Raw genomic sequence first — 20,513 nt, forward strand, 5'->3', positions numbered from 1 at the left:
CGGCTGCCTAGTCGATGGACACGGTGGCTGACTGCAGAGTGTCAGCAGCCTTCAGTGGTCATAACAGCAGACAAGCAGAGTACAGGCCGGAAGCACGCCGTCCGGATTTATTTACTATCAGGCAAGCAAACATCTTGAATTCCGAAGGTCGTGTCTGGTGAAAGTGGCAAAAAAAGAAAAGAAGAAAAAAGAAGAAAGAAGAAGAAAAAAAAGTAAAAAGGAAAGCGAGCATTGGAAACAGAAGGTGGGTGATTGCGAAAGACAAAAATGTTCCGAAACCGAGAATCGAACTCGGGGCTATGCCTAACCTCTCAACGAAGATGAGAGGGCATCATGTTGGCCACTACACCATATCGGATGTGGTTACCATGGCCCGGAGTAGTCCAGCCCAAGACCCGCAGCGTCAAGGGTCGGCTGGCCACGAATTCCCGAACGCGATCATGGCATCACGCTGGTTGAGCATCAGGTAAGCGACGCGGATATTCCAAAGGCAATCCTTCCCGGTCAAGAGTGCGGGCTTCTGAGGCGCGAAAGACGAACCTGCTGCAACTTGGGAGCCGGAGGCGTGGGTTTCTTGGAAGGTCAAAGTTGGGTTGAGGCGGGATCCATGGGTGTGGAATGAGGGAGGTATGTAGCCAGAAAACCCGGTAACAAGTATATGAACCACCAATTATAAGTCCTTCGAAGAGATTCTCCAGGGCGCTGAAAAGATATGCATACAGCGGCTCGTGAAGATATTCTTCTGGGTGTCCATCACGCCCGTCAAGAAGCCACCTCAACCTCAAAGTCAACCAAATTGCCGAAGCTTTGCCGCCGTGGCCATTACTAATCCCAAACGGCTCCCGCCGGGATTAACGGCTTTTGACTTTGATGCCGCCTCTCATGTTCATCCCATCAAGTCTATCAATCGAATTGTCGCAATGGCTCACCACCCGTCATTTACTCTTGCCGGCCTCTGTGAGTGATTATCTCCCCGATTGCCATCAGTGCATATGCCTAACATGGTGTTTAGTGGCCGTCGGCGGTACTGCCGGCTTCCTGAAAACGCAGTCCAAGCCGTCGCTCATCGCGGGCCTTGGACTCGGAGCCGCTTACGCGTATTCTGGCAAGTCGCGGAGTGTTCCTCGTCACAGCTGATGAGCAAGAATTAATGCTCGGGCAGGTTACCTCCTCAAGGAGAACAAGGACTACGGCGCGGAACTCGCTCTCGGAAACAGCATCGTGCTGCTTGGCGCTGGCGCCTCCAGGGCCATCAAGACTGGAGGAAAAGCACCCATACCACTGGCCCTCACATTTGCTGGTGCAGCGGCGACATTCTACTATCAGAAGAAGTACCGGGAGTTCAAGTTTGGGGTCTAAATCGCAAGGATTCTTCTGTATGAGTATGTGTAGGTGAAGGTTTTCACGAGGATGCACATGAAAAATCTCCCCTCGCAAGTCTTTCCAGTCATCCTGTGCATGGGTTTGGCAGCAGCGTTCATTTCAAGCATAGAGCCGAGATCTTCTACCAGATCTTCTACCAGATCTCATCATCTCTTGCAGCTACAACAGCACTGGTGTAGGTTGCGAGCGGTGTCGGCATTCGGTGCAGCAAGCTGTCTCCCCGCCGATGCGACAATCGACAAACATGTTGCCCGGCGCATTATTGTCGAACCGAAGAGGGTCTGACGTGGGCTCCTTTCTACTTATTGTCGTGATCGAAGATCGAAGCTCTTCCGGTGTGCCGCGGTAGGATCGTCGAATGGTTTCGTCGATTGTTTGTCGATTCCCCAGCCAGCGAAATCGCATATGGCTCCAACGCGACGCAGAACTTCGGTTTCAATCGCGTATCCGTTATTTAGACGGAAAGCGATTCGCGCTCGATGTTCCGGAAAAGTCGCTCGAAGTGCATATCGACAATCAAGAATTCGGTCGTGAGCTGGTCGGTTCAGCGGGGATTCGGGGTGCATTCGACGAGCGTACGACGGTCAAGCCGTTTCGAAGAGGAGCGGAGGTCGGGGTATATCGGACATGTCGACTGTTTCTGCATTGGTTGCAAAAGGGCCGGAGCCGAAAAAAGGTGCGAGGACCGAGGAGTCGAAGGATGCAAGATGGACAGGGCGGCACCAGGAGGGTAACGATGCAGACTGGACGCATGGAGCACGCACCGGACACAGGAAAGCCCGAGAATCCCTCGGAGGATCCCGTCATCGGCAAAGCAAGCAAACGCCTGTGGCCCAGGGCTAAACGCGCTAGTCCCTTTCAGGCGACTTGCAATGCCAGGCCGCGCTGTGGATCCATCGGCGCCGATACCCGGAATCATCGGTCGGGATTGCGCTTTCCAAGAGAGTGCAGTGTGGACATGACGAGCATGTGTTCCCTTGTCCCAGTTGTCTCGAGCCGAAGTTTAGCCAGCCTTTTCATTCAATACCATCCATGGTGAATTGGACGAAGATGGCAGCTTCAGAGGGGAAGACCGGGCAACGGAGGGCCTCTGGGAAAAGAAAGAGAGCTTGGGAAGTCCAGACTGGTCCTGCCCAATGGCCCTGTCCTTACCTTCCTTGTACAGTGCAATGTTACAGCCTAGGTAGCTCCTTCCCATAACACAGCAGCTTCTGAGAATACCTACACTGTACCGGCAGCAACGAGATGAGAGCCTTCTTTCTCAGTGCCAGCAGGCACTACTGCAAGATGCAACTGCCTTGGATCCTGCCCCCAGGGGTCCTTCCATTGCCCCATGACGGTAGGCACCATATGTGAGCTTGTCATTTCTTCGACGACGTGATAAATCTCAACTTCCACTGCCCATCCCCCTTGCGAGACTCCGCATCCGCAACCTGACCCTGACCCATGCCACACACCGTGGGATCGCGACCACGAGCTGGAGTCAGCGAAAATGAAGTGGGATACCCCCTCAAAGGTCCGTGGCAACGGCAATTTGTCGCTTCCCACACCAGAGTCTTTGTCGACGCCCAAGTCCCAGCTGAGAGAAGCTTCCAATGATGACCCCAATGGTTCTCAAGCAGGTATGCCTTGTTTCTCGCCTTCATACGACGCCTTTCCGTGAATGCTGACATTTGTCATACCGCACCAGATGCTTCAACCTACTACGCGTTCCAAAGAATCTCCAGCCACCGAAAAGTCGACACTCTCGATGGCACCGACGCCTTCGAGATGCTCGTTCAATGGGAAGATAACTCGACCACATGGGAGTCCGAGGAGTGCCTCCATCAAGACGCCAAATCTGCTGTCTTTGAGTACTGGGCCTCTCAGGGCGGCAGACACCTCTTCATGCATGACGATGCCATGTGGTTGGTGCACGACATCAGAGACTTCCGGGCATCGCGAGCTGGTGATGATCGATATTTAGTCGAGTGGGTGGGACATCCGAAGCACACATGGGAGCCAGCGAGCCTACTTCCGGCCCATCTGATTGACGAATATTGGGCTCGACGGGAGGACCAGTCCGGAAAGCGACCTACAAGAATGAGGCGTGACGCAAGGCTGTCGCTTCTGCGAGACAAGTTGGACAGCCAAGCTTCCCGAATCGAAAAGCAACAGGCAGACGAGGACAGCGACTGGATGCCAAAAGTTCCAGACTATGTCCAGGATTAACAGCTTTATGGTTACCAGGGATGTGATCCTGTCCCGGAGTCATTATTTCTTACGAGTGCCGATAAGGGCCAGATCGCGACATCGTCTTTTTGCCAGATGCATATTTCCAGATGGGAGATGGTGGGAGAACCATGAAACTGTTTGGATGCGATTTTCGCTGTCGCCGCCAAACTAAGAGCAGATGAAACTTTCCTAACAAACAGCGTCGACACGAGGTAGTGTCCACTTGTTTTCGAAATATAGATACATGCACAGCATTGACTTGATCCCGATCTCCTGTTGTGCTGGCTGCGACTTTTACCTCGACAAGAAGTGCAAGATCATCGGTATGATTGGAGCCATTGTAAATTCTAATATCTAAGTTTGTCTAGAAATCTATGTCTAGAAAACAAATCTGCTAGCCAGACACGCCGCCAAATTTTATACTGAGAATTGGCCGATATAAAGGCTCAAGTCACAAACTCCCACAGACGCCCATATTCCCACAATTTCACCCGCAGCACTAATAGGGTTTTTGGCCGACGCTAAGTCAGGTTAGTGGAAAGCCCCAAGGCAAATGGATGGTGGGGACTTACATGTTACCAGCGGGCGAGTAGCGAGCGACCACGTAGGTCTTGCCCGAGGCAGACTGTGCAATAGCCATTCCAACTTTGGTAGTAGTCTTCCAGACGCATTGAGCTGGATGCTGTCAGCAAGTTGCTCTTCTTTGACATGGACAATGTGACTCACTGTAGTGACCATAGTCTGAGAATTGCTTTCCGTTGGAGCTGGCCAAGGGGATGGCCTGTCCGGTGTAGTATTGCTTCTCGTTGAGCCACCAGGTCGTAGCAGCAGCATACGGGGGGCTGCCGCTGCCATACTGGTAGTAAAGGTTCTCGCCCTCATTTCCTCTGTTCACGTCATGCTGTAGCTTGTCGATGCTCGCGAGAGTCTTGGCGTATGCTTGAGCGTCGTTGGCAAGACCCGCGTCCCAAGTCAAAGGTGAACATCCAACAAGCTTTCGGGCCTCATTGTGAAGGTTTACAGCATTCTGCTGGTCGGTGGTGATACCCGGAATCGATGTAGGCGAGGTTATAGAAGTAGCGGAAGCTGTTCTGCTGCTGGACGATCTGGTGCTGGATGTTCTGCTGATGGTCGAGTTGGCCAATCCCGTTGAGCTGGTCAACTTGACCGTAGTAGTGAGGATGGATGTCGACCGTATGATCGTGGTCTTGTCAAAGATGGCGGGAGTGCCAGCTGCCGGGAGCAGACTCTGGACATCAACAACAACAACAACAGGGACTTGCGCCGTGACGCTGGCAGCAAGCAGAGCCGCTGAGAGAGTTGCACTGGTCGAGAAACGCATGGTGGACAGAATTATCTAATCTCCGGGATTCGAAAGTCGGGTAAATGTCGAAAAGAAATAAAAGAACAAGAAAATGGTCCCTGCCAGATGCAAAGTTGAAGAATGCCCGTAAAATAACTGGGAAGATGGACACGATGTGTCAAGGGAGAGTAGCAAAGGTGAGCTGGAGAACTGAACAGAATCCCTTGAACCTGGATGTTCCAGCTACCATATATATCATTCCATGTTTCCCAAGTGCCCTTCCAGTTCTCTAGGAAAGGCCGGTATTTTTGCCGTTTTCGTCCCCATCTCATTCGAGACCATTGGCCATTCTTTGACGCTCAAGCCACGACATCAGGTAATTAAACAGTAAGACAGAGTGTCTCGCTTTGGTGCGGCAGGACGGCAGTCAAGCCCCCTCAGCCTCACCCCATCTAGCCCACGAGCTCTTTGTTGAATATGCGAAACACTTTTCGTCGCTTTTGGAAAACTTGCGGGATTTTGTCCCTTAAGCATGGCCCAGAACTACGCAGTAAAACCACGCAACCACAGCGTTTGCAGCCATTCGTGAACAAGATGCTGCAAGCCCAGAGAGCTTCAGCGCGCCTTCGTCGAAAGAGTTCATTTACCCCTGATCGCCCAGACAGATGCATTCCAGCGGTTCTTATCGCCCGTCAGTGGCGGCCGAGTCAGCGCAGTATCATATTGGCCAGTTTCAAGAGAGAGGTGTCTGTGATTTCATTGGCATGTAAGGGGCGTAGAAATGCAATTCTGTTTCCCCGTCATTTCCCCCTCTCTTGGCAATAAGCTCTTGAACATCAATAACCTTATTTGCCAAGTACGAAGTCGGCGATGATAATTTGTGCAACGTCAGCTCCGCCGTGATCCGCATCTCGTTTTGATCGGCATCTGCTGGTCCTAACTAGCTCAGGGAAGCTTTCCGGCTTTAGTGCGATGTCGACGCGTCAAACCCTTGGCGGCCTTATTCGCACTTGGCGATCTTCAGCGACGTGTATTCTGGCGACCGGTGATAGCGCTAACCCTTATTAATTGTTGACAGCTGATGCGCGAAAGAATGCACGCCGAGCTGCGAAGGATCAGAACATGCCAACCCCATCCCATGAGCGTTTCCCATACGGATTGTGTTGCGTTTCGGGAGCCGCGCCAAGCTAAGCGCCCGGCAACACCGCAATTCCGACCGCCCACGATGGAATAGCATTAACTCAAGTTTGGCCGTCGGCACAGCAGTATTTCCCAACCCGTCAAGTCTCCAACCAGTCAGCACCAACACATGTACAACGTGCTGTCTACGCTAATGCTCCCCGTCTCAGCTGTGCAACATACCTACATATCCAAACGCGTGCAACACACGTCATCGATGTGATCCTGTAGCGATTCTGACGTTCACAAGAGAGAAAGCTCGGCCTTTCAACTGCAAACCATGGTTGCTACTGCGACATTGACCGACAAACTCCATGATCAGGATATGAGATGTCAAGTCTGTCGACTTTCAGGGTCCAGAGGTGGCAGAATCTAGCTGCTGTTCCAGGAACATGGACGAGCTAGGCTGTACCAATCCAAGCCTCACATTGAGTTCTAAGCCGCGGGATCATCCGTAGCTCCTCATGGGCCGAGTGGCTTACAGGCGAAATCCTCGTTGAAGCCTACTTCGGAAACGCTAGAAACAGCTTCTGCTTACGCGGCCGCGCCCTTAGACGAAAAGCTTTGTGTTCATTGTGTAACTTCTTTTGACCTTCTCCGAACATCAAGAGCTCTCACTTGAACAATGGCCTCAGAAAGCTTGCGTCGCTCGCCACGTCAGCTCATGTATATGGCAAGTCGCCGGCCGATTGAGTGCGTGTTGCCAAACTGTTCGACGTAGGACGTTGTAGTCAGTGGCCCTTCTTCCGGCTTCAGACATCAACTGCTGATCCAATATTCAAGTGCAGATCTCAATCGATGCGAATGGACACGGATGTGCGTCAGGTTTGACATCGACAACTGCTCATCGCGCGTTGAACAATTTCTTTTGTCAACGGCTTTTAGATTGTGACTCGGTGGGCGGAAGGTGTAAGTAGCCCTTGACCGTACCGGCCGGTGGTCTCGTTGGTCCTCGTCTCAACTCCGCGGATGCCGAGTCACAGGAAGGAGTTGCCGACAGCGAGTCCAAGCTTGTGCTCCGTTGCAGCATATACTACGATCAAAGCATAGGATGCAGCCAATTGGGGCGTCAGTCTAGGCTTTCCCCTTCGAGGCATTGCCGGGCAAAAGTCGCACAGTTCCGGCGTAGACGCCGGAAGTGGGGGCTGCCAGCCAAGACACACTGGTTCAAGAGAACTCGGAAGTGCGAACCGACCGCTGTCCACCACCAGAAAGAACTCTGAGTTGAAGTCCGGAATTCTTCCAGCGAGAGGAGAACCCATTTTTCATACATGGCTGTAAATTTTGCCAGTCGCTGGAGCAAGACTTCCATGAACTCATGGCAGTCAAGTGCAGTGACAGGATGAGGTCAACAGCCAAGCGGTGTTCAGCTGAGAAGCCGAAGCCCACTAAGATCCAATCTAAACTGGTTAGACTGTATTCTTCAGCTGCCAGTGGGGAAGCTGTATCAAGACAATTCTTACCCCTCGAGGTTGCCGAGCGCAATTGGTCTAGACCATGTTCTTTGTTCTCCGATGATTCTTGATCTCACTCCGGATGCGGAGATCACGTCCCGTAACACAGCTCAAAACCCTTTCTCGGGCCGGAAAACAAAATGATCTTCCGGCAATCGTCATCGGCGCAGTCAAGACAGTCCGAAACATTAGCACTAGTCTCATCATGAGATTCTTGGCTAAAGAGAGTTACGTCAGAACGTGTCGTCATGCAGCTCAACATCGTGAGGACCAGGAAGGTTGTCACATCCTCAAAAAATAACAGCGATGATCAGTATGAGGCTTGAACTCATGACCTTGGCATTACTCAATATGTTGGATGACATATTAGTACCACGCTCTGACCAACTGAGCTAACCGACCAGTTTGATACCCGCTTGAGTGGATGTCGATGCTCCACGACTGCCACTCGAGCCTTCACATTGTACCTGCTTCCACGCATCAGCCCTTGAACTCTCAATGATTTGCGCATGATCGCAGCTGATTCTGGAACCCTGTCAAGGCCGCAACTGCGTGCCCGCAGGGGGTGGTCAGTAGTTAAGAGGAGAGAAAAAGAAGGGAGGGCAGCTTCAATAAATTAGCCGCCTGGTGGAGGCTATCAACTGCCAATTAAAGAGACACTGACGTGTGTTGATTGAAAATCAAATCAACAAAAGAAAAGCTCTCAACGTCATCACATTCACGATATTGTAGTTAAACTGGCTTGACCAACATGTAATAAGAGCTTTCATACAAGCACAGACGGGGGAGCTCTTAAAGATTTGCAACAATAATCACACTAGGCTCAACTTGAAGGCGCAAAAGCAACGGCTGCATCCCACATAATGACTGTACGTAAGTTTAAAGGTAATATCCAGATCCAACTAACTATTCTTTGTATGACACTCGTCTTGTAACGTCGACCGGAACAAGCCGACTAAAGGCGTGCGTACCGAAAGGCAAGGTTCTGTGGCGTGGTTCCAATACTACTTTTGACGCGGCTGCCCGATCCGTAACATGTACATCAAAGTCCCGCAGTAATAAATACACCGAGACCAAAATGGTATTTTTAGCTAGAGTCTCACCCGGGCATCTCCACGCTCCGCCCCCGAAAGGGAACCAATGCCCTCGGAGACCACTTGTGCTTAGTGTTGCTGTTGAGTCATCTATTGTCGTCTTCGTGTCCGAGATAATAGGGGATTGATCAGCAAGTGGGTAATTGCCTGCTTTACGGAGAGGCCCGCTGCCGGGGTCATCTGGATAATCCAGAAACCGCTCTGCCCAGAAAGTGTCAACAGAATGCTTCGGGACACCGTCAACGACAGCTCCTTCGTTCCAAAATGATGTGTCAAGTCCACCAAGCCAGCTTGCTGTCATCGTAACAGTACCAGCTTGGTGTGAACCGAATCCAGTTTGAGGTGAGGTACGGCCTGTAGCGCCAGCAACGTGTAGTCTGAGTGTCTCCCGATAAACGGAACTGAGGAGGGGAGCGCTCCCCAGAGTTGGAAGATCCTGACGAGCTAGGTGGTCTATTGAAAGTTCATGGCGCATACGATACGTGAGCGACTCATCCGAAAGCGTGTGCAGAATCATCCATGCTGCCGCTGGTATTGTGTTTGCGGTTGTTCTATGAGTCCGGTAAGCAGATGAACAGAAGTCAGGGCCAAGTTTATGAAACTTACACAAACAGGTAGCCCAGGAGAGCTGAAGCAATTCCGTCATCCGACAATCCAAGCTTTTCGTGTCTTTGTACCATCCTTCGGACATAGAGAGTCCCCCAGACTGGTTCATACTCCCCACAGCCGAGAGAACTTTCGCATGAAGAATCAAGTTTAGCCTTGCACTGAATGCGCCAGGCGTGGAGATTTTGAAGCATCTTGTCTCTCTTCTGATACTTTGTCGGAAACAGCCACCTTGGGAGTTGGCGGGAGATGACGGGAAACGCGTCGTAAAAGTCCCAGAAATCTTGGCAGAATGAGGGACAAATCTTGAAAATCATCTCCCCATAAAGAGCTTCCACTTCAGCTTTGAATATTGAGTCCCTGATAAAGGTGTAGAGATCCGGGACATGTGTAGTTGGAGCATTGAGTAGTCGTCCTTGTAGTTCGTTGCAGAAGTTGGTCTCGAATCTCTTCATGATGGCCTTCAGACTATCACCGTTGAGAAATGACGTAAAATCCCTTCGCTGGTGTTCAATGATTCTCCGCGATGGGTCTACATGGTTGGTTCGGTGGCCTTCGCTGTCGCGAAGCTCGAACCTGGTGACATGACCGTGATCGAATACAGCGTGGTCCTTGGCCATCAAGCCGAAGAAAACTGTCAAAGCGTCGAATAATCCAGGGACGGGAACATATTCCTTTGATTGCCGGAACAATGCCCGTGTGCCCTCTCCAGGCAGAGCTATGCTTAGGTTTCTACCAGGCAGGGACACAGGGAAAACCTGGCGACACCCGTCTCTGCGGAAGTAATCAGAAGGATAGCTTGAATCAAAGTCTTGAGAGATAAACATACTGGAGCCGACGGAGGAAGCTTTCCGTAGCAAAGACCAATGCCAGTGGATCCGTAATGAAGGAAAGACTCGTAGGAAACTTGATGCCATTACGTTCACCTCCGCCCTTCACCCGTAGATCTTTGCGGTTGAGCGAGGTATACAGGAGGCATGTAAAGACTAAAGGAATGGCAAGTACCAGACTGTGACCGAGGAAGCGTCTCAGTAATTGGCTAGCAACATGGCCAAGCGCAGGGCTGACTGTAACCTGCGAGGCAATGTACTGAGAAAGCATGCTACTGTTGATGAAGGATTCAATTGTTCGATTGACGACGAGGAATACCCGACTTGCCAGGCATTTCACACGAAGCAGCTGTAACACAGCGTCTCCGTAGTCCTTTTAAATATGCAATGCACGGCAGACCGCCAAGCCGGTCCAAAATAAGAAGCAACAGGGCAAACACGGCCTCTTCCTACCCATCCTGATAATCTGACTTTCATTTGCGTTTGCTGTGATTGGGGGCCCGAAAGCAACTCGAAGCCAAACGCACATGCCACTCAGATGCAGATGGTGCTGGTATGCCTGTCCGTGTAATTGGGCCGCCAAGTCTCTTTGTCCCTTGGAAAAGACATCACCATGCATTGGGCCAACCAATACCCATGACTCGACCGGAGCTACACCCCGAATTAGGACATATGTCGTCCACAAACAGTGGCTCATCCCTCAACCCCCCCAAAAGTGAGATTCTCGTCGGCTGGGATCGAGACAATGACAAAAGCTCATGGTGCTGATTGTGTGAGCGCCTTCGGGTCCAACAGCATGGAACCGAGAGTGAAGGAGAATCTCATTAGCCTGACTTGTTCCCCCTCCCTTGGCCACTTCCGACTGCCTCGTATCGATCATTCGGGGATACTTGCGTTGGTCCTTGCGCCCCGCAACCACTCCCACCCCCTTTTCCTCTATGCAACTACACATGAAAAGGTTGTAAGCGCCCGATGCCACCCTCACAAGTGCTGTGAGGCTCTGCGGACGTTTGGGGGCTCCTCTGCGCCGTGCTGTGTGGCGCGGTAAGCTAAATGCCAGCACATGTAGGTCGCAATTGGCTGCCATTTTGGGGACGTGTCGTATGGAATGTCAGAGTAAATATTGAAAAATGTCCCCAGTACGTCTTTTGTCCCTTTCGGGTGTAAATTCAGGTGAATCAACAGCCTTCGAACATTTCCAGTCATATTGGTCGCGCAGTCCCTCCCGTAGACACGAGACTGAAGTGATGGGCAGTGGCTGCAGTATGTCACATGCATTGTAAACGTCGCGTGTAATATGGCATCAACGCCGAGCCGGATCGGAGGGTCCTGCAGCCATCACGGCACGAGCAGCGGGCTCTCGGGTCCTCTCGTGGCCAGTGGCTTTTCGGGTGGCTTGCCGGTGACCCCTTCTGCATAGGACACGTAGATCAGATCCCTGTCATGTTGGCCACCTACCAGTAGACTGCCCTGTGGTCGGAACTTGGCAGTTGTCGAGGTTCCAACGGGCGGTTGCGCCAACAAGGCCAACAAGTCCAACACGGGCTCCCGGTCAATCATGTCCAGAAGCCGGGCACCTTTTCTGCAGCAAACAAGCAACGGATTATCGGCCGTAACAACGGCCGTAAAGCACGTCTGCCGACAGTTCTAACTTCTAGTCCCCGTTGTGCAACATTTAACCGTTTTGAATGGATCATCTGTGTCTTCCATTTTACACCGCTAGAGTGACACGAGTGATTCGGATTGGTGTGGTGTTTCGACTGTGACGGGAAATCGAGATGGTGGGTGTACTAAACGTTACCATGTTTTCGTGCAGAACAAGTCGACATGCCGCCGTCAGTGCTGAGCTGAGAAAAGCCAACAAACGAAACCAACACATCGTTGTTGGAAGCGCGCGCTGCAAGATGCCTACTCTTATCTCGAGCATATTCCGTTTTTGTCATTGTTGACAGGGTTTCTGGACCAAAAAGATGTTGGTTCAGACCTCGCCATCTACGGCGGCAGCGCAGTTGCTAAGTTCGTTTCACCTGAGGACTAGGAATGTGCGGTGCACGCCGCAGACATGCTTTGCCGCTTGAAAAGAGACGCACGTAAACCGGCTTTTCTTCTGAGATGGTGCACCTCAGTGACATCGTCATTACCTACCCTGCAGATGCTTTCTGTTGCATGAAGGATTGCGGCGCAAGATCAGCCACCCCCACTCAGCTGAAGATCCCGACCTCTAGAAACCTTGCGGTCATCTTTCCCGCAGACTTTGGACAAAGAAATACCGTGTCTTTTTTTTTTCTTCTAGTTTTCCCGCCTCAGCCTTTCGATCATCATTGCAGCTGATATGCCACATAGCCCAACACGTACGAATCTGGGGTCTTTAGAGGGGTACCATCCCAATACGACTGTGGCAAAACATTCGGACGTTGAAGTTGTCAGACACTTTTTGCCAAGTGAGGGAAGTGCTCCAGTTTCAGGTCAACAGCACTCGCCACTGCTTGCCCGAGGTGCAAGCACTGGCGAAATCTAGGCTCTGGTAACCCAGTTTGGCAAACAATCCCTCGGAAAGCCGATTTTCCTAAAGTAGAAAAGGCTCCGCTGAGCAATTGCTTGGTCAAGCAAACATTGCGTATATGATCGATCCGGGGTGTGGCGGCGCTTTCTCACACGACGGCCACCCTTCGTCTACAAGTCATGACCAATGATTGGACTGTCGTCCGACTGAAGTTGGCTGGTTAAGCTCAAAGTAACAGCGCGAGAGTCTCAAAGGGCACCCATGCGAATTCGACTGATCGCCGGGCCAGACGTGTTTAGCTTACCATGCACTTTGAACCACCTCTCATCTGTCGAGTGGAGGGGCTGTAAAATTATCCGCAAAGGTCCGCCAGGCCATTCGCAATTGATCAAAGTTGGCCAAAACGACAATCATTACGGTGATCTATCTAGCCAGCCCTGTAACTCCGGATGTCTTTTCACGATCCGTCATCCTCTCCAGCGGAATGTCGCCGGTGACCCATTCCCTGACGTCTTGTGACGCTACCTTCCCACTCCTCTCCACGTGAACTTCTCTTTTGACATGTATTCCATCCTCCGCACCAAGATCTCTGCGAGACCCGGAGTTTTCGTTATTCACGTACAACTCGTCGGTGGATCCTTGCAGACTATTCCCGTCTCCAAGCTGTTCAAAGGAACCATCGAGGTCATCCTCGTTGGAGCCTTTGCGGTGTCCCACGCCACGATTGGAAATCTTTCCAATCGTTACGAGGGTGTTAAAGTTTTTCGAGTTTCCGGACTTAGCCGCTCCGCTGGGCCTCGAGTTGTATCGGTCTCCGGAGCTCACAACGCTGACAACGCCACCGAGAAAGCGACGGAAGAGAGGGGCACATGGCGGGAGGCATGCGCCAATGATAGCAAGGCATGTTTCGATTGCAGAGGCCGCATGAGGAATGATAACAGTCTGGCTGATATTATTTCCTGTTGCTCCTTCTCCAGGCCGATAGATGATAAAGAGGACCAGTCGAGCAATCGAGGCGAGAACGACGCTTTGGGTAATCGAGTCAGCTTGCATCCAGCACAAATGACGCATGACCAGGGATCATACCTGCCACCAAGCAGAAAGACGCCTGTGATGGCGAGCTTCTTTTCGCGCCCCATTTGTAGTCTCCAGACTTCGTGGATCGGAACAGCTACCGTGAGAATGTCGAAGATGATGTTTGGTACAGTGATGCCAATGTAGAATTTGCTCGAATCGATGCATGTGCCAGGGATCGTTTGGTCCCAGAATCTCGCGATGGGTGTGCAAGAAAAGACTGGAGCAGGATTAGATCAGTAAACCGAAGACTACTTCATTCTCAACCGGTTTCCGGAGTACTCACTACTGACGCCGACCACAGCAATCCCCCACCCAATGAGTCCAAAAGCAATTGCCCACACGCAGTATCGCAAGATCTTCGAAGCCGAGAAGATACGGTAGAACATGGTAAGCACAGCCAGTTTCGATAGAGGGCATGCAATTCCGTATGCTATCTCAATGGAGAGAATACACTGTGAAGTCAGACGATTGAGTTGCGCCAGTAGACGACAGACGTATGGAATACCTTGAGAAAAGCAGAGACTCCGCCAGGGAATTTTGTCAAGATCTGGGTCATTTCTGTTCCAAGCCCATAGTTCACCGCTGGAACCGTAAATCAGTATTCGGTTCTGAAGTTCATGTGTTAATCACGAAGTCAAAATCACGTACCGATGCCTTCGCTGATGAGCATGATGTGGTTCGCGATCTTCGCAATCAAAATAGTCAGTTTAAGGTCGCGACAACCTAGTGCAGAGGAGATCTGAGCATACCAACGCCGCAATGGCAATATGTTCGTCAAATGTCCATGGTGATTTGGTAATTACTCGGGCAGAATAAATCCGCAACCCGACCAGAAGGGTTGCAATTACGCTGAAGACCGCATGCGGAACAATCAGAATAGAAGCAACACTTCTTTCCGAAGAGTAAGTCACGTCGTCCATGGTGAAATCCGACTGCCTGAAGACATTAGACGGTTAAGTAAAAACAAGGCGTGAACAAAATGCTCCGAACCTAGATTCCCTAGAGAGATGCAGCTAGCCCTCTCATATAACTCAAGCGAAAACATGGGTTCTAACCCGGCAGTCGAAGGTGGAATCTTCTGCAACAGTTCTTCATACGGACAGACAGGGAACCGTAGTTGGACGCCGTACCTTGCATGAGTCGTCACACTTGCTGGAAACGTGATCCCTCCATTGTCATAGTAAGTTGTGCATCCCACGAACATTAACAGCAGAAGTAGAGTGAATATCTGCTCATGTCGGCCGCATGGCTCCACGATGGACCCTCATGAACACCCACGGAGACCCCACCTCAATCAATCTGTACGGCCACTAAACTTCACCCGCTAAGATCCTTCCGACAACGAAGGGAGCCCATGACTCGCTCAGATACAAAACCGTTGGTTGGAGTTCTGTTCGCTCGAATACAAGACGTCCAATTCGAATCCGCCTCCACCATCCGAAGAACCGGATGCCGGGGAGCCCAGCAAGAAGATCGGGATGTAGAGTAACATTGAGCTTCATAATGGTTCCCACAACAGGCCACTTGTTGCATCCTCGACCTTCACGAAGCCCCGCAAACGCGAGAGACTCGCTCTCGATAAAGGATCGTCTGCCCTCAATGCAAAATACCGGCGCCTTCACTCATGAGGTCGCTAGGGTCTGCTCACAACAACCGAGATTTACAGTTTTCCAACTCAACCTTTCGCATAGCAACGCCAAAAGAATCGTCAATCATGCCCGCGATTAGAGCTCCCAGGTCACTTGGCGTCGTCTTCGTTCACGGTGGCTTCCACAAGTCTTCATGTTTTGACTTAGCCAAGGCACAGCTCGAGACTGCTGGTTTCTCTCCCATCATCGGAGTTGACCTCCCTAGTGTTGGCGATGACCCCAAGGTCAAACTGGACGACGATGCGCGCAAGATCCAGACCGATCTCGACTCTTACCTTGACGAGGGCAAAGAGTTTCTCGCCCTGGCACACTCTTACGGCGGAACGCCATTGACCATCGCGTCAAAGGGCTACTCGGTAGCCGAGAGAGCCGCACAATCGAAGAAGGGTGGCATCCGCGCGGTCGTTTACGTGACCGCCAACATGCCTCCTAAGAAGGGAGCCAGCGCCCTCAGTGTTTTGCCTCCCGGACTGGACATTGTCGATGTCGCCGACGGCCTCGTCACGGCAAACGCCAAGGCTAAGGCAGCTTTCTACGGACCTGATATGCCGGACGAGCTGGCGGACAAGTGCATGGCGGCTTTGTTGCCCCAGTCTCAGGAGGCACTATTCGGCGGCGCTTCTGTTGGCCTGGACGAGCTGACAGTTCCCGCATACTACATCTTTTGCGAAAAGGACCAGACCATTCCTCCGACGACGCAAGAGCAGATCATTGCCACCATACCAACGCTCAAGAGGGTGCTTCGTAACCCCGGTGGCCACTCTGCGTTCATTACCGAGGTCGACAAATTCGTGGAGCAGGTCACCGAAATTGCGGATGAGGTTGAGAGAGATGGGAGAGTCAAAGCGTAATGTGGAAACCAAAGCTTGGGTTACATGGCTCCGTAAAGCCGTTTCGGCTATCGTCGCCAGACGCCGATTGCGAATGAGTCGTAATCGGGCGATCAAATGCCACAGAACAATGTCGAAACTGCTACGTAGATGACTCAATCAAATGAATCAATTCAGTGAGATACCAACATACCGCATCATTCGGGGGAAAGTTATAGAGATGGCCCGTGGCTTTGACTCTCATCATCGCTGAACCCTCTCTCTCTGTTGAACGTACTACCTAGGGCTGCCGGTAGCTACGGGTTTGGAGCCATTGATATTTTTGCCGTCCCGGGGCAATTCCCTTGTTGCGCATGAATCGGAAACGACTCCGAAGTGGACCAACTCGGTATGCTCAATAATACGGCAAAGTGTTTAGTTATCGTCCCGAGCTTTGTCAATTGCTGTGTTCGAGATTCCCTTCTCTGCAGCATATACGTTGATGTCGTGCCTTTCTCCAGAGTCCACCTCAAGGCTCAACATCCGATCCGTCAAGTCGCCTAACGCCACCTTGGCTGTCGGGTCTCTCAATGAGCTCGGACGCCTTCTTGTCGCGGTATGAGTTTTCTTCACCCTTCCGCTACTTTTGCTTTGTTTATTCATGAATGATTCGAAGCTCCGGGAGCCATATCTCGGTGAATACTCCAGCAGGGAATCGGCCGACCGATATGCAGGGCTTCGAAGAAATGGAGGACGCTTGCACTTGGATGCCGGGACATTTGACATGCTTCTGTTGGGTGCCACCCCTGGAGGCAGTTGAAGTAAGTCGACCGACGTGGCGTTTCCAGCTTGTCGCTGTCGGTCAGCGGTTGAGCAAGCGACCGTGGAAGGCTGATCTTCGATATCAGGTACCGCTTTCTCGCTTTGATTTCCCTGTCAACAAGCACGTTAACCATCGACAGCTAATATATGGCATTGTGCCGGGCCTCACCGCTGGCAAGTCGCCCATCATCAAGGCCCCTAGAGGTCCTACACAAAGCAGGCTATCGCACAAATCTCAAACGATGTCATGCTCACAGAGAAGGGAAGTGAGGAGTTCGAAGCATAGAAGCAACCAAATTTTAAAAGGACGCGGTCCAAATTACGCCTCAAATGCAGTCAAGAGTCACGCGGCACTTATGCGCTGATAATCTGCAGAAGAAGAGATCTGTGAGTGGATGGGACTGCCACGGGCGGCACATCGCATTCCCGCGTTCTGTGCTTTTACGCAATACTGGCCGGCATGGCCGCTCGAGAGACCGACGCATGCAGCTAACGTTGCTGACTTCACATCACACTCTCCTTGGCGCTGGCAATTGGGCCACTCAGAGGCGGACAGACGAGACTCAAGTGTGGGGGCGACTTCGGGGTTGAAGAGGCACAGCATCCAGGATGCGACTGTCACTAAATTTGCTGCCTTCTGAGGAGGCAGATAGGCTACCGTTGGGACTAGGATGATTGGCATATCGAGAGAAGAACAGCGAGGCATGCTGAGCATCCTTCGATCTCAGATGGCCCAAAAAGATCAAGATAGCGGCTGATGGAGTGACATGTCGCCAAAGAAGGTCTCGGTTTTTTCGATGACATGTTTTTCCCGCCATGAAATTCGCGGAGGCATGGTGGCTGCATGATGGGGGTTGATGCGCGGCTGGGCGCTTACGGGTGCCAACCAACAGCATTGATTTTCCAGGTGAGCCCCGGCAACGCCTACCTCCATAAGGACGGCGATTCTCGTGGTTCTGTACAGGAGGTTACGGCAGCAAACCTCGTCAACTATTGTGGAACTCTCACGAAACGGGGACTAAGATAGATAAGGTTTTTACGTAGAAACTGGGGAATGTCAGTTGCTTTATATAAGTGGCTTCTCCTCAAGATAATAAGATTAGCTTCATCATATTACATCGAAAACCGAGTTATACAGCCGTCTTAACTTTGATTTGGGACGGCCATGCTGATATCTTGCTTCAAACAGAAGGGACTGGAGCTGCAGTGGAGTTTGTTGTGTTGCATAACTTGTAGGATTCTGATGCTCCCACATCGAGCTTCTATTTCTATGCTCCAAACGCTGATGATGTCTTTGACTACGGCTGTGGGTGTCTGCCTACCACGTCGCAAACGCTGTGTAAAATGCACGCCATAAACTCCTGCTAACCATTGATAAAGATAAGCGCAAATTCATGCATTGCGTTCTCGCCAAACTTCTCAAAAAGCCTGTTGTTCAGAGTACCCCTGTCCCTTCGCAAAGCGCGCAGCTTCCCCCCTTCAATGATATCTACTAGCAGTACCATGTGTTTACCTTACGCCACATACCTTCTAGCCTGTTTACGCGGGGTTGAACCTCGCGATCGCGCCGTATCCCAAGTCGGCCCGGCATTGGGGACACAGCGTGTTTCCTGGCTGGCTGGAGAGCCGAAGATAGCAAGACTGGCACATGGTGTGACCTGGGAATGGTGGCTGGAGTCAGTGATTTTATCCTACTCGACAGAAACATCTACGACTTACCGCACTTGAAGATCAAGATAGGGTTGGTATCCTCGCAGATAGGACATTCGGCGCCTTCGGGAGGATAGCAGAGTACCATGCTTTGGTCACGATCACAGCATCGTCCAGACTTGCGAGCGCAGTCGCCACAAGCCATCTAACAAGACAAGATTAGGTCCTTTCCAAAGTCATGATTTGGAGTGAATGCGGCTGTGTATGACTTACATGGCGGCACCCGGCGAAATAGAACTTCCTCGGAACGTCAACGGCGCAGACACAATTCCGAAAGGCCTCGTCGCTGCCGGCATTAGGTCGTTGCATGTCGATTGTAAGCCACGAGCGCAAGTCCTCGTGCAGGGTAATGCCTCGACGGATCCAATGGGTTGGCATTATCTGATCGAGGACCGAGAGCGACTGCGTGATGCTCAAAATTGTGGAAAACCTGACGTCCTCATTGTTTTGGCTGGCGATGGGATGGATCTGTGCCATTGCCATGATGTTAGGTCTGTCATTGCGGGTGGCAACGTTCCCGACCTCTGCTGCGTAGCCAGGCATTCGAAGACTGAGGGGATGTTGACGCTGGCGATCAGACCGGGGCGCTGGCAAAGGCGCCGGCAAATGTGCTGACAAAGGCGAAGAATCGAAAGACTCTGGAGTTGGGCTCGAGAAGTGGGCAAGCATTGGCGCAGATGACGATGCATGCAAGGCCGGCTGAGTTGGTCCGGTTGATCGAGGTTGGGGAGTTGCTGGAGGCATCTGGGCCCGAGATTCTGCCATGATATCGATAGCAGACCGTGAACCGATGAATTCTACCTCGTCTTCTTCATTTCCCCCTGAATGATTTCTCTCAACGGCAGAGTGTCGGCCGAGGAGAGAAATGGGAGCGGGGGAGGAAATGCGAGACTGCGGTGGAGCATTTGTGCCACGACTCCGAAAGACAGATTCTAAGTGGAGGAAATCTTCCTGTGATATAGTCCTCCCCAAGACTGTAATGCGAGGGTCAGGAACACGTTGAGATTGGATCAGGGAACCTCGATCACCCTCTCTGCGGATCAGACGACGACGTCGCTTGGAGGATGGACTGTCAGTGGCGGACTCTTCGTCGCCATCCTGGAGACCAAGCCCTCTCTTGGGCTGCCTGTGACTGGACATGAAGTCGCTCGTTGGTTGTGGCTGGGAAGGTGCGGGTTGTCGGTCGATGCTGCTACCAACAAGCTGGTCCAGTCGGGCCGTAGGTTGTGGTGCGCCAAGCTGAGACAGTCTAGGCAGATATGCTGCATCGATCCTCGTGGGTATCATGGATGCGGCGGATAGAGTCCAGTCCCTGGGCTGGGGTGGCGAGCGATCCATCCCGTTGGTCGTGGTGCGTATTTGAGCAGTGTTGGAGTCGAGGCTGCACGTCTCAGTAATAAGTGAGGGAGAGGAGAGATGGCAATCCTGCACCGAGAGTCTTGATACTAGCTGTTGTGAAAAGGCGGTTGTTGGTGTTGTTGGTGTTGGGGGGAGAAGTCAGCCCGAAGGTGTGTCGTCGTTGAAGTAGGTAGAAAATGGTCGGAGGCAGTCACAAGGCGGGTGCCTGCTTGACTTGTAGTGTCGGTGTTCTGGTAGGTGCGGCTCTTTCTTCTGTCCATCGACGGTTGGCAAGAGCTACCTTCCTTCGAGAGTCGATTGGTTGTGATGAAGAACAACTGCGACGAGAGGTGTCAACCTTATGTTGCGGCGAAATGCAGCGGCCAATTGCTACTGCTGGGGAAAGGGTCAAGTTGGCAGTCTTCAGTCCTTTTCACGGTGCTGGAAGTAGTTCATTGAACCGTGGACAATACCCGTCGTGTGCACTCAGAGGTCTCTTCTGGCCGTAGGTAACCTGGAATCGTGTTGCCCCAAGCTGCAGT

The 20,513-nt window shown here is 51.8% G+C and overlaps 7 protein-coding genes across 7 annotated transcripts; 3 read left to right on the top strand and 4 right to left on the bottom strand.

The window, feature by feature from the left end:
• Positions 1–920: 920 nt before the first annotated feature.
• GCG54_00014627 (uncharacterized protein) lies at positions 921–1,359 on the top strand (the record flags this gene model as incomplete). Its single annotated transcript, XM_045414450.1, has 3 exons — positions 921–957; positions 1,013–1,126; positions 1,163–1,359. The coding sequence occupies 3 exons, from the start codon at positions 921–923 to the stop codon at positions 1,357–1,359; spliced, it is 348 nt and encodes a 115-aa protein (XP_045256891.1).
• A 1,516-nt stretch (positions 1,360–2,875) lies between these two features.
• GCG54_00014628 (uncharacterized protein) lies at positions 2,876–3,594 on the top strand (the record flags this gene model as incomplete). Its single annotated transcript, XM_045414451.1, has 2 exons — positions 2,876–3,005; positions 3,074–3,594. The coding sequence occupies 2 exons, from the start codon at positions 2,876–2,878 to the stop codon at positions 3,592–3,594; spliced, it is 651 nt and encodes a 216-aa protein (XP_045256892.1).
• A 502-nt stretch (positions 3,595–4,096) lies between these two features.
• GCG54_00014629 (Ectin) lies at positions 4,097–4,939 on the bottom strand (the record flags this gene model as incomplete). Its single annotated transcript, XM_045414452.1, has 3 exons — positions 4,097–4,118; positions 4,170–4,272; positions 4,324–4,939. The coding sequence occupies 3 exons, from the start codon at positions 4,937–4,939 to the stop codon at positions 4,097–4,099; spliced, it is 741 nt and encodes a 246-aa protein (XP_045256893.1).
• A 3,500-nt stretch (positions 4,940–8,439) lies between these two features.
• Positions 8,440–10,060, bottom strand: GCG54_00014630 (uncharacterized protein; the record flags this gene model as incomplete). Its single annotated transcript, XM_045414453.1, has 2 exons — positions 8,440–9,178; positions 9,234–10,060. 2 exons carry the CDS (start codon positions 10,058–10,060, stop codon positions 8,440–8,442), a joined length of 1,566 nt encoding a protein of 521 aa, XP_045256894.1.
• A 2,929-nt stretch (positions 10,061–12,989) lies between these two features.
• On the bottom strand, positions 12,990–14,563 carry GCG54_00014631 (uncharacterized protein; the record flags this gene model as incomplete). Its single annotated transcript, XM_045414454.1, has 6 exons — positions 12,990–13,593; positions 13,653–13,860; positions 13,927–14,095; positions 14,149–14,225; positions 14,292–14,328; positions 14,393–14,563. 6 exons carry the CDS (start codon positions 14,561–14,563, stop codon positions 12,990–12,992), a joined length of 1,266 nt encoding a protein of 421 aa, XP_045256895.1.
• Positions 14,564–15,357: 794 nt separating this feature from the next.
• On the top strand, positions 15,358–16,143 carry GCG54_00014632 (uncharacterized protein; the record flags this gene model as incomplete). The annotated part of the gene is made up of 1 exon (XM_045414455.1): positions 15,358–16,143. The coding sequence occupies one exon, from the start codon at positions 15,358–15,360 to the stop codon at positions 16,141–16,143; it is 786 nt and encodes a 261-aa protein (XP_045256896.1).
• Positions 16,144–18,462: 2,319 nt separating this feature from the next.
• GCG54_00014633 (uncharacterized protein) lies at positions 18,463–19,116 on the bottom strand (the record flags this gene model as incomplete). Its single annotated transcript, XM_045414456.1, has 3 exons — positions 18,463–18,581; positions 18,643–18,778; positions 18,847–19,116. 3 exons carry the CDS (start codon positions 19,114–19,116, stop codon positions 18,463–18,465), a joined length of 525 nt encoding a protein of 174 aa, XP_045256897.1.
• Positions 19,117–20,513: the final 1,397 nt, after the last annotated feature.

The sequence above is a fragment of the Colletotrichum gloeosporioides genome (assembly GCF_011800055.1).
Source record: "Colletotrichum gloeosporioides strain Lc1 chromosome Unknown consensus_109, whole genome shotgun sequence".
Taxonomy (NCBI): Eukaryota; Fungi; Ascomycota; class Sordariomycetes; order Glomerellales; family Glomerellaceae; genus Colletotrichum; species Colletotrichum gloeosporioides.